This window comes from Halyomorpha halys, unplaced genomic scaffold, assembly GCF_000696795.3.
Source record: "Halyomorpha halys isolate HHAL.00 unplaced genomic scaffold, Hhal_1.1 Scaffold531.1, whole genome shotgun sequence".
Lineage (NCBI taxonomy): Eukaryota > Metazoa > Arthropoda > Insecta > Hemiptera > Pentatomidae > Halyomorpha > Halyomorpha halys.
In genome coordinates, this window is record NW_027111171.1 from 270070 (window position 1) to 283295 (window position 13226).

The 13226-nt window shown below is 27.7% G+C and overlaps 1 protein-coding gene across 1 annotated transcript in view; it reads right to left on the reverse strand.

Moving 5' to 3' along the window:
• The window catches only part of tefu (Serine/threonine-protein kinase tefu), a gene marked incomplete in the record, with an annotated part of 56426 nt that overhangs the window by 29021 nt on the left and 14179 nt on the right, over positions 1-13226 (reverse strand). The window contains 18 exon segments of the mRNA XM_067049243.1: positions 100-255; positions 1433-1557; positions 2110-2193; positions 3044-3116; positions 3196-3327; positions 4251-4349; positions 4473-4627; positions 4703-4847; positions 6700-6866; positions 7011-7046; positions 7133-7356; positions 7437-7605; positions 9617-9821; positions 9907-10102; positions 10961-11053; positions 11803-11937; positions 12019-12143; positions 12550-12732. Of these exon segments, the coding sequence (XP_066905344.1) occupies positions 100-255; positions 1433-1557; positions 2110-2193; positions 3044-3116; positions 3196-3327; positions 4251-4349; positions 4473-4627; positions 4703-4847; positions 6700-6866; positions 7011-7046; positions 7133-7356; positions 7437-7605; positions 9617-9821; positions 9907-10102; positions 10961-11053; positions 11803-11937; positions 12019-12143; positions 12550-12732 (2502 nt within the window).

Consider the following 13226-nt stretch of genomic DNA (forward strand, 5'->3'; position numbering starts at 1 on the left):
TTTTCAAAATATTACAAATGTTTAAACAAGTAATATTAATGTTTTTAAACATGAATAATTGGTTCTTTTTAGAGCTGGAAACAATCACTGAAAACTTACCGTAGCTACTTCTTGTGGCGAGGAATTCAAATAACCACAAAAATCTTGAAAATCTTTGATGTTTAAACTTTCCAGAAAAATAGGTACAATAATTGATTTGTACTCAGCATAAAACTCTTCAATTTTTTTAAACTTTAAGAGAAGATAAGGTATTTTCTGAAACAGAAATAGTAGTTGAGATATAAAAAAAATTGTGAGCCAGACCATTGTTGGAACTAAATCTAGAATTGACATTTATTCTTAACTTTCAAAAAAAACAAAAACAAAAAAACATTCAAAGTAAGGAAATAATGATAAATTCACAGTATTTTTATCTGAATGGTATAAGCTTTCAGTATGGCTAGATAGAAAATTGTAACATTATCAGAGTAATGTAGAAGCAAACCGATCGACAGTATTTTAGGAGGGCATTTTCTAAAACTTCAGTTTCAGAAGGTAATTTGTGATTTTTTTTTTTTTTAATAACCATTTTCATAATGCCATAATTAAAATTTACAAATGGATGCTGAATCTAAAGAAATGAACAAATAGAAACCCGCAGTTCAGCATCACATAAGAACACCCAACATCTTTCATTCAAGGAACAATGACTGTTTTATCTTACCACAATTTAAAACACATTTTATTTTAAATCTTAATTGTATTTTTAATGTTTTTTTATTTCAGTAATTTTATAAACATTTTTAAAAATAATTTAAGAACAAACCATACCTGAACTTCTTAAATTGTAATCAACCAACCAATTTCATGCATTCATCATCATTGATACACTAAACATTAATACATATTCAAAACACAACTTTACCATTAGTAGACTTTCAAAAAGGAAAATATTCCAGATTTTCAATTATTTGTAAAAAAAAAAAAAACTCAAATTTGTTTTTATTTGGTTATCAATTTTTTAAAAAACAAAACTTTTTAATATAATCTCATGGCTGCTTATATGGATGCAAAGAAAAAAACACTCTAATGAGTCCAATATACACTTCACAATTTTGTCATACTGAATAGAAGGTTTGGGTCAATCATAAGTAGATAAAAAAAAAACTAATTTTGGCAAAAATGTCACTTAATAACATTTACTTGTAACCCACCGATATATATATTTTAAAAAGAAAAACACAAATCACTAAAAATTGTTAAGAATTAATTGAAGATGGATTGAACCTGCATCTGATTTTTTACTTAACAAATCTATGGTTATGTTTTAAGCTAAAAAAATTAAGAAAAAAAACAAACTAAAATCATCAGTAGTTGATGAACTTTGGTTATGGATAGTATAACTGAGTCATAAAAAAAAAAAAAAAAAAAAAAAAAAAAAAAAAAAACTAACCTCAAAACTTTTGTGATTTTTATACCATTCCCACAGTACATAATCAAGATTCTGTTCAAAAAAGGAGATACCATTTTCGATTTTCATATTCCTTTCTAAATAATGGTGGATCTTATCAAAATGGTCTAAAAAAAATATATAGTTTATAAATGAAACAATAAAAAAATTACAGCGAAGAATAAGCCAGCTTTAAAAACAAAATAACTATTAATTTAGGTTTACTACCTCAGTCAGGGTTCTAATTTATGAATGCTGTACCATTCAGTGTCCAGCACCATAGTTATCTGTACTCATTAATTTAAATATAGTAACACCGTCATACATATTATCCATAAGAAATCATTCCAACGAAATTTGTTCTCCATATTTCAAGACATCATGCAGTAGTATACGTTGTTAATTCATTGTCTATTATTTCTAAAATTAACATATTCTGGTGCATGACATCCTGAAATATGGAGAAAAAATATATAAATTATAAACAAAAATACATAATATTGTAATTTAATTTTGTGATAGTAACTTGTTATAAATTGTTAAGAACAGATGAATATGGTCCTGGGCACCAAATGCTACAACATGTGTAAATAAAGAAACAAGAAATGAGATTGATTGATGCAATAAATCAAAATTAAAACAGTGTACTGTCAATGAAAAAAACAAAATAACTAACATACTTTGACTAATATTTTTTACAGCTATTGTGTTGAATAATTCATAGAGTGCTTTCCTCCTCCATAGTGGTGAACTGCATATCAGACCTATGAAAAATATTTTATGAATATTAGCTACTAAAAGTCAAAAATAAATCTGTGAATTATTGTAAAATTAAAGTAAAGAATATCTTAAAGAAATAAAAATTCATTGAACCATATAAATCTTCATATTATTCATTACATAAACTTATTAAAATTAAAATAGTTTATTTTTATATTTGAAATATCAGCAAGTAAAATTTATCTTCAACACTGGTTGGTCATAGACACACATTCGAGTGAAGTTGCTAATCTCCAATTGGACTAGTCACCAAAAGGGCAGACAGACAGATTAGGGAATATTCACTAAATATGGTGGATAATGGAAATGAAATACCTTGGATAGACTAAAATTAACTGAAATCCTAGGTGTGGATCCAAGAACAGGTGAGAATTTAGTGAATGAATGTTCTTTAAACTAGAAACAACTTTGTAAATCCTACATGTAAAAAAAATAATTAAAAAATGCAAAATATGGAAATGATTTGACACTAGGGCTAAAGTGATAGAAACTTTTGTATAAAATAGAAAGATATTCTCTTCTTTATTCTATTTTAATGACAAAAGTACAATATCTTTGATTTCTCTCCTGAGGCAAAGATTAAGATCAGTGAATAAAATTAGTAATTTTCTCATTTTTTTTCTCTTCTATCTAACCACTGAGGGACTCAAACTAAAAGATAATTTGAATATTCAACTCAAACTAAAACATAATAATAGAATTTTATAAAATGTCAATACTTTATGAATTATAGTTATTAATGGCTGAAGGTCAAAACAGAGGAAACATTTTTTTATAATAAACTAAACCAATCAGCAGGCAAGGCTAAAATCAAATAATAGTCATTATGATTACTTAAAAATATCTTCAGTACACAGCCAGTTCGGTTTAAAGCCTCTTCTCTCACTTCATCGGGGCTTTTTCCTTCCTGTATCAAAAAAAGTATTTACTTATTTTTATATAGACAATCAAATGATATCTTTTACATAAATAAAATCGTAACTTACCTTCACCAGAAATAGATTACTAACAGCAGACAAAACAATGTTAAAAGCTTGATTTAGAAAGGAAATTCTTTCAGAAGTCAATACTTCACTATTGAACATCATAGTTATATGTTCACAAGTTGCTATTCTTACCTAGAAATTAAAGCTAACGATTAATATAACAGAAAAACACAAAAAAATTATAATAAATTCAATTTGTATTATCTGCTATCACCAAACTCAACAATATGTTATGGAAAGTTAGGCTACTAATATTTATGTTTTGTAACAATGTAAGGCAGCTTACACTCCTTAATTTTGCTCGTTTTAAGGCAATCTAATTTCAGATTGGATTCGCAGGATGCTTTTTCACTGTCTACTACATCATAGAAGGAAGATCAGGCCACCGGAACTGGGTATTAGTTTGTCTATGGGTCTTTAGTCTTTATTCAATATATTCGGACCATCCTTCCAGAGAGGCATTCTTTAATCCGCATCTCAGATAGATGCACACCCAAGTGGGTAGGTTCCTAGAAACCTCACATCAGTAATCAAGTCATTATACCTGAATCCAATAAGCAATGTTAGGCTGAACAATTGTTAATCAAAACCATTTAGGTTTCATAAGTGTGTTAAGCAGGGAGACGACCCACACCAGATTTTTCATTCATATTCATGATCTTAGAGTTCCAATAGCTCTAAGGTAGCTGCGGGGTAAGGTGTGTGGCTACTAAATCCAAGGACACGAGTTTGAATCCGGCTGGGCAAAAATTGTTTTCTGTTACACTGTAGCCGTAAGTCAACTCCTGTAGGTTCTTGGAGCCCTCCTGTGGTCCACCCAGCCTCTTAAATGGGTACCCTTAATTGGAAAAAATCTGGTGGTCGAGCATGATTCTGACCAAATCACCTCCTTATACAATCGTTGGTCTAGTAACAGTACTTCCTTAATAAGTACTGAGTTCCTGACTCTTCATGGATTGTAACGGTAAAGATTTTAATTTTTTTATAGTTCCTATCACTTTATTTATAAATTATAAATTAAATTCCAATTTTAGGAAGTAAATTCACAAAAATACCTGATGAAACGAACTGTTCAAAAACTCAAGCATATAATACAAAATGTGTTGTTTCTTGCCATTCTCATGATCAATTATATGAACTCCATCTGTATCACACTAAAAATGAAAACAGAGATAGTCATAAAATGTTGACATTGTAGAATATATATGAAAAGAGGAAAATGCTTATATTATTTTTCAAATAGAAATAATTTATTAATAATATAAACATAACTATACCTCACAAATTTTAGCAAGAACAGAAACATATTTCAAAATGATCTCTGGACCATATCTCTTTTTACAAATGCGTTTAGAAAATGATGACAGGAGTCGATGAAGTGGTGTGTTTAATTCACGTTCCTTATCAAATAAAAGCATTGGTGGTATAGTATCTACAATATAAAAAATTGAAAAAAGTTGCTATACTTATTAAATTTGATACTATATAACAAAAAAAAATTACAAACCAATAATTAGCTGAAGAACCTGAAGAACTTCTTCATAATATGTATACCATTTATTACAAAGTTTTGTTATAAGAGATATTACACTTTTAAGTAATTCTTTGGAACCAACTTGAGAACTTATCATATGTTGCAGCAGAATACTAGCCTGTAAATAAGAGGCCAAACCTTCATACATCAATGACCTGATCAAAATTAACTTTTTTCAATAAAAATGAATCTGATAAACATATTGAATAAATAATGATTAAATTATAGTTAAATAATGATAACCATACAAAATAATTTATGTAATTATTTTACTTATTCAATGGATTTTATATTATTCCTGAATAATGCACAGTTGTCCCTCATCAAACTGCAGATTTAGTATAGAGCCTATCTTTGATTATCCTACAAATCATTTTTTAGTTCCTATTTTCTTAATTGAAGGGTATGCCAAAAAATAAAAAAAAATGGCAAATATATAAAATGAATTGTTATCATACATGAATTTCATGGAATTGCAGCCCTTAAGCAATTCATATTTTTCTGCCATTATTATAGCACAAGTTTATCCTTCATATCACCATATTGATTTAAACATAATAAAAACCATTTGATAAGAAAAAATAGTCCGTCTAAACAGTTCAAGCAACTGTGTAATCATTATAGTAAAAATGGGCTAATAATTATGTTCATTTTGTAATTAACAAGGCTAAAGAGTAACTGAAAAGGTTAAAAACTAATTAGGTTAAAGAGTAATTAACAAAATTAGACTATTTAACAAGATTAAAGAGTAACAAGAAATATTAAAGAGTAACTAACAAGATTAAAAGTGAATGTTATATAGAAAATAATATCTTTGAAATAACGAGAAATTGACTGTACGAACTTAAGGATCAAATATTTATCAGAATGTAACGGAAGAAATGAAATATTGAGTTATAGTTTCCCACTTCAAAATTGTTTATTAATTTGGTTTAACGCCTTAGGCACTTCAACTAGGCAGAAAGAACAGGTTATCATCCTATTCAAGCCAGTGTGGGGAAGTCTAATTTTTACCGACCCAAGCTGGATTTGAACCGACACTGTTTCTGACAGGTTGTTAAAGTGATGCCTCCCTTAACACTCTTGGCTACCATGGCCCAAAATCTCAGCCGTTTTAAGGACTACAACATTAATTGTAAAAAGGAATCAAGATTGACAGATGACATCAGACAAAATAATGCAAAAATTAATATATCAGAAGCAAGAATGAAAAAAAAAAATGAAGTTATTATTTTTCATCAATATGTTTGTATTTTAAACTGCATTGTTTTATTTTATGTTATTTTCTATATTTTTCTGACCTAAGTTCTAGTTCTGAAGAAAAAGAAACAACAATTTTGGGTTTAATAAGAAACTAAAACTTTTTTAAGTCACATGACTGAGTTGCTGCTAAATATAAGTTGTTTCAGAAAATGTTACAGTTAAAGACCAAGTTTGATCTATACAATGTGAATTATGCAATGGGGAAAAAATTAGAAGATTGCAATGTGAATACTAGGTTTCAATTAACATTACTATGTCCATGTTAACCACTATCATATTTAAGTAATGCTCGACTTTTTATAATTTAATTAGATTACTAAATTAATATATGGGTGTTTGCAGCAAAAAAGGGAGTTAAGTAAAAAAAACAAAATTGTAACAAAATGGGAATTGAAAAATTCAGGCTTTTGTAGTTTATTAAGTGTCAAAAGGTTCTTCACTACAATGTATGTATGGCACTTAAACTTAAAATAACTGACCTTATAAAAGTCAAAATATTTTAATCCAATTTGTCTTAAGACTGTGTTTTTATGGATTAAATTCCTCTTACAAAGCAAACACAGATATATATGTATCAAGATATTTTTGAATGAATTAAATCCTAAGCAATTCGATTTTATTACAATAGATTAACTTAACGCTTATTTATTTATAGATCTTATTTAAAAACAAAATTAATAACAATACAAATCAAAGGGAACACTTACAATTCGAAAACCTGACTTAGATGCTAAAGATATATTGTTTTTGCAGTAACTAATAAGATGAATAAACGTTTTCAGTTTATCTTCCGAAGAGAAAGACTTCAAAAATGCTAAAATTGTATATAATATCTTAACTGGTTGTTCTTCTTCATTAGATTCATTTTTAAGAACTGAAAAATCATAAATAATTGAATTAACAATTTTATGAGACAAAAATAGATGATCAAAATTAACTATAAAATATAACAACGAATAAGCGTTTTATTTATTCTATTTTGTGGACTAGCACTCCTTATAATGGTTTAATTACTCACTATCAATTCGCTTCATGGAAGGTTTTTCTTGTATGTCTGCAATAAAACATTAAACAAAAAAATTAAAAGAATGGGACAGTAAAATGATTACCTGAAATCACAAATATAACTCAAATAATTACCACAGACTGAAATGTGTTGTAATTTAAGTTGTTCAAGTAAAACATTTAATATTTCCAGGGAATTATCACTATTTAAAAAGGAATTTGGAAATTTTGCAAGCTCTTCAAAAAAATTTTTTGCCTCTAAAATTAAGGACAGAAGATTTTCATTGTTCATATTCAATAAACTTTCTTTAATGCGGATGAGAAGTTCAGAAACAACTTGTGTTAGTATGTCAGTAAACCTGAAATTTTTTTAAAAAATTACAGTTTTATGTAATTTGGTATTTATTTGCCATTTCCTATCAAAGTATATTCAATTTACCTCGTACAAACTATTAAATTGTATTTCTTGAAGCTATTTGAAAGAGATAGAAGTGAGGTAGTAATATTTAAAGATTGATGCAAAGAATTTACTTCTTTTAATTTGTTCGGAAGCAACTGCATAAATTCTAGAAAAACTGTTTTATCTTCAATTTTATCATTCAAACAATCTAAAACAAAATTCAAAGTAACAGAATGATTAATATACCAGCAACTTTAATTTAAAATGGAAATCTTTGATTTAATCATTTATTGATAATGTTTCAAATAATAATATATCATAGCTAACTATAAACAATTGTTATAACTTTGCATTCTTAAAGGGAGTTTTTATTAAATAATTACCACAGAGCATGTTTAAAAAAATTATACACAAACTATCCAGAAGTTAACAACAAATATTGAGTTCACTGGTTTTAAAAAAATTGAAACACATTAAATATGGTATTAAACCCAGCATTATTAGCAGCCAATCTCAGACATCAACAACGTACCTTTTGACTTTGCAGGCCTGCCTCAACTTTCTTCTGATCCACTAAACTCACCACCTTCTGCCAGCTAATTGTTTATTCAAAGAACTTAATATATTTACTAGACATTGCTTTGATGTATTTTGATTGTGTAGATATACACAACCAACCAAATACTTCTCAATCAACCAAAGTTCTCTAAAAACAAAATAGTGCCCCTCAGGGTTTGTCAATATCCCTCACTCTTATTGCCATCAACATTAATGACCTTCCACTCCTCACCCATAACTCATATGTACACAGATGATTAACTCATATGTACACAGATGATTAACCTGTCTTTCACATCAACCGAGCAATCAATAGCCACAAAAGAGCTTAAGCGAAGACTAAGGCAATTGTGATTGTTTCTAATCACCTTATATCGCAACTTTGTTCCTAAATAATAATGCTAATAATTCTATCCAACCCCAAAAACCTTGGAATCACCTTTGACCCTACTGTTTCCTGGAAAATCGTGTCCCGGATATCTTCCTTCAAACCTTTTCCATATTAAAGCCCCTGAACTACCTTTTGCAACCCACTGACTCCTAGTAACATCCTTAATATTTCCCTACTTTGACAACTGCTGTATGGTATATGGAGGTGTCTGGGGAACTTGAGGCTAAACTAAATAATTAATTGCTAATTGTTTGGTTAATATAAGGATATATTGTCATGTTTTTATTTTTTGCATTGTCTATATTTATTTTCTTATGTTTGAGTTATTTGATAATAATGATATATTAACTGTACATGACAACAAGTTTTTATTATTTTAAAAATAATACATGTAATGACTGATATAAACATATTCATGTGCCATTTATATTTATATAACACATGTTAAATCATATGTTTCCTTAAGTTAAGGATGTGATCATGGTTCCATGTGCTTAATTTATTGATGTAATGAAATAAGGAATACCATATAATAAATTTAATGAAACACATGACACATGTGACATGAACAACGAAGATTACAACCTTAACTAGGGCCACCCGTAGCTCAATGGTTAAGACACAGTCTTACCAATTTGATGTCTATTGGCGGTGCCGGTTTGAATCCGGCCTGGGACGTTGACTTTTTTCATTGAGTGGCGGTCCCACAAAATAAAGAACTTTGACCCCCAACCATGGTTAGACAGTATAGGACTCCAATGGGAGTCTTGGCCAAAAAAAAAAAAAAACCTTAACTTAAGGAAACGTATGATTAAACAAGTGGTATATAAATATTAGTCGCACATGAATATCAGTGGTACATGAATATACTTATAGTATATAAATATTAGTATATCAATGACAAAATAGAATTGTAAACAAATAGATGAGTTTATAATTAATTCATTCTGGAAATATTCTAATATAGGAGAAAACATTAGTTATTTATATAAGAAATTACATCTCATATGTAAACAAAAAACAACTTAAAACTAATAAGGTAAAATTTTATCATCAAAATAATAAAATTTTCTCTACACTATTAATATTAATCAACTTTTTAAATATTTATAATAATATTCACATTTAATTGTCCACATTCAATTTATGACAGTTAATACTTTTTGATTTTATTTGACAAGGGACATAAAATAGGTGATCACATTTTAATACTTATTGATAGTATAGTACATTCATCTAAGTTAGTTAAAATTTTATTTCAAATGTATACCTGTATCTGGAGCAGACCTCATTTGAGATGTAGGGACTACATCAAGAGTTGCAATAAAATAAAATTGTTCAATTTCAGTAAAAGGGAAATCAGTTTGAAGAGTTGGAATCAAACAGGGAAACTTAGATCTCAAAATTAAACAAAGTAATGTATCTGTAGAATAAATTTCTCCACTGAAGTACCAATGTATTAGTTTTATTCTAGTCTGCAAATTAGAAATATCTGTATTATTAAAAGTATACTTCTAAATGGCAAAGCAATAAAATATATATAAAATTGCAAATTCATACATCTGTTGTCGGTAAAAATCCAGCAGCACAAAATTGAGAAAGAGTTTTCAATGAAGTTTCTGTAACTTCAATCTTGTAGTCAATATATAATTCTAGAACAGACATAGCAGAATCAAAATTAATCCAGTCTTCGTTACTGAGGAGGTTTAAAACTAACGTCAATCCCACTTCTCTAAGTTTTGGATGATTCACAAACCTTAAAAATAAAATTAAACAAAATTAGAAGAAAAAATTATTATCTCTAACAGTTGATGAGGCTTAATAGCCTAATGACTATTATGATTCCTCACTACCACAGATAGAGAAGCTTTGTGTTCAGACATGAAATAAAAAAAAAAAAAAAAAATGTAATCTTATAGTCATGATAAATGTGTTAGTTTATAATTTTTAATGATACTTTGTGATGGATCAGCAAAAAAAAAATTGATTCCTCACACTGTGAGATTTTACATTTCAAGATACATAGAATCCAAAAATTAAATTAAAAATGAAATCCGCACATCTTTTGGCTATGAAAGGTCACAAATCATTTCATGTTGATCTTTATTATTTTTCATTCCCATTCCTTTCCCAAATGGTACCCAACCAGAGGCTTCATACACCTTTGCAAGAGCTTTCATGTACCAAAATATGTAAAATCTAAATATTGAGTAAATAAAATCCATACGTCCGCCAACTGTGACTACCTGGCTAAAATTCAGTACCAAAGTCATAAGTCATCATAAGATGAATCTCGAAAATCGATGTTAACATCTGCTAATTCTTCATCTAAAAGACAGGCATAAGAAGCTAGAGGTTTCTATAAACTTGATTAGAAAAGTTTTCAGTTACAAATCCTTTAAAAGAAGCATGTTGGTGCTGGTCGAAATAAGAGATCAAAACAACAGAATGTCCAAATTTGAGGAGAAATGAATGATTGGTAGGAAAAAACTCATCTCCTGATCAAAATAAGTGGAAATCAATAACCTAAGGAGGATCATAATGTTTTTTCTCTCCTATATTCCTAATTTTTAAGAGTACTTTAAGATATTTAAGTTATTAGAAATAGACATACCTCATTGCAGTTGTCCAAAGGAAGTTAAGAAAATCTGAAAAACTTTTATTTGCACTTCTATCTTTTGAAATATTCATGAGACGCAATGAAGACCTAAAATAATAATTCATTCATAGTTGTTTAGATGCTCATATAAATTTAATGAAATTAAATAAGAATGTATAAGTAACAATATCATATTTATAAATCTGGAATAATCCAGGAAGTAAATCAATCAGTCTTGAAAAAAAAAAAAAACAGTTTTCTATTTATAAAAAGGAAGATGGGTCCAAGTGTGGTCAAAATAACTTAAATAGTTAATTCCAATCCAATTTTCTATTAGTTATTTCAAGATAGAAAAATAAATTGTTTGATTTATTATGTTAATTAGTTCTTCCTTGTCTTCTTCATATAAAACTAAAAAAGTTTGTTGAAGTTAATTTCATCATTTAAGCTTCAAAACTTTGGAAGATCAAGCAATAAATCAAAATTCAATAAAGATTTTGAATGAGAGCTCACAGTGAAACCTAATGAGGTTTTTTTAAAAAAAGGGAAAATTAGAACAAATAAAAAAAAAAAAAATCTGTTTCCATGGTAATTTAAATTATGAAATATAATAACATTGAGTATTTATCCATTTTATTAAAAAAAAAAAAAGTTATTCAGTTTATTAAAAAAAAGACATAAGCTAAACAGATTTTCCTTAAACAAAAAAACCTACAGTAGGTAATTAAGAAGCCTAAATGTTTAATACCACTTGAAAGAAAAAAAAATTGGGTTGCTATAATTTATAACATTTATTTTTTTAAATAAATTATTTAATTTTTATCAGAAGAGCATCTGGTATATTAAAAATAATTTACATTGTCATGTACTGAAGACAGGTTGGGTCATTGATCAAAGTCATATTTTTTGAAAAATATTCCATCAGAGGGGAGATATCTTCTTCTAGAACAACTTCTGGTACCTTTTCAAGCAAATTATCCAAGTAAGATAACCTAATAATAATAAAAATAAGACTTTGTTAATTTTACAATAAAATACTTTTGCGAGGTAATTGTAAACGGTTTAATAGATACCAAGGCGAAGGACAGTGTGGATGCATATAAAGATTGTCCAGGACTCCTCCAATGAAAGTATTGGTTTTTCTTCTTTTGGGCTCACTCTCCTGAAATTCACTCCTTTTGCCGTTCTTTTTTGCTAACTGTTGAAACACAAATATAAATTATATTTTTAGTTAAATCAATGATCAATCTTTACAGCTGACTAAGAGATTAATTTACTTTTTAATTTATGGAAATATTTGAGTCAGCAAAATCATTAAAAAATATGGTTGCTTTTTGTTTAAGTATTTAAATACATACAGTTCTTCTTTTTCTATTTCTAGCCTTCTTACCTTAGTTTCATTATTTATTAATTTTAAATTTGTGGCACATATAAATAAAGAAACTTAAGTAAGAAGGCTGATAAATCCCAGAATATAAAAAAAGCATTAACATAAAAAATCACTAATTAAATACATCAATTTTCAAATCCAAATACAGAAGTATAATGCAATTAATTAAATTATATGCATGCACATAAACACACAACCCAAGCTCTCAACTTACATATTTAGCTAATTTGACACCTAAGGTAACAACTTGAGGCTCCTTGGGAAAAACCAGTCTGTGTTTGCTGATGTCGGCCAATTCATTTTCAACAAATTTCACAAGTGAATTAGCTTCCTTTTGCCAGTCAGATTTCAGAGTTTTAATACTGACTATTGTAATTAATAATTGTGATGTGAGCTCCTACAATAATTAAAAATTGTAATTTTCGCCTTTCTCAAGGTTATAAATTATAGATATTTGTCAAATTGTTTGATATATTAATCTAAAACTTGTATATGTTAAAATAAATTATCTTTACATATTAACTGCAATATGTAAAAGAAATTTAAATTTATAAAAATATGTAAAAGATATTTTAGTAACTATTTGAAGATAACCCAATTTCCAACTTTTTTGTTGACTTTTCATTTAAATTATATTATTTCAAAAGTAATATAATTAAGAACTTGTATTTTACTTGATTTAAAGTCTGTTTAACTTAAATTTGCATTGTCATCAGGCGATCAGAAAGTAAAACATGATATAATTTTATCTGTAACTTTTTTTCTAATTACTGGAAAGAATTACTGTCTAAAGCAACAAAATTTCAAAGAAAAGGTTATTAAACATGATGAAGAACGTTAAAAAGAGTATTTTTCTTTTTTAGGTTGGCAAAAAAAAAAAAAAAAAAAAAA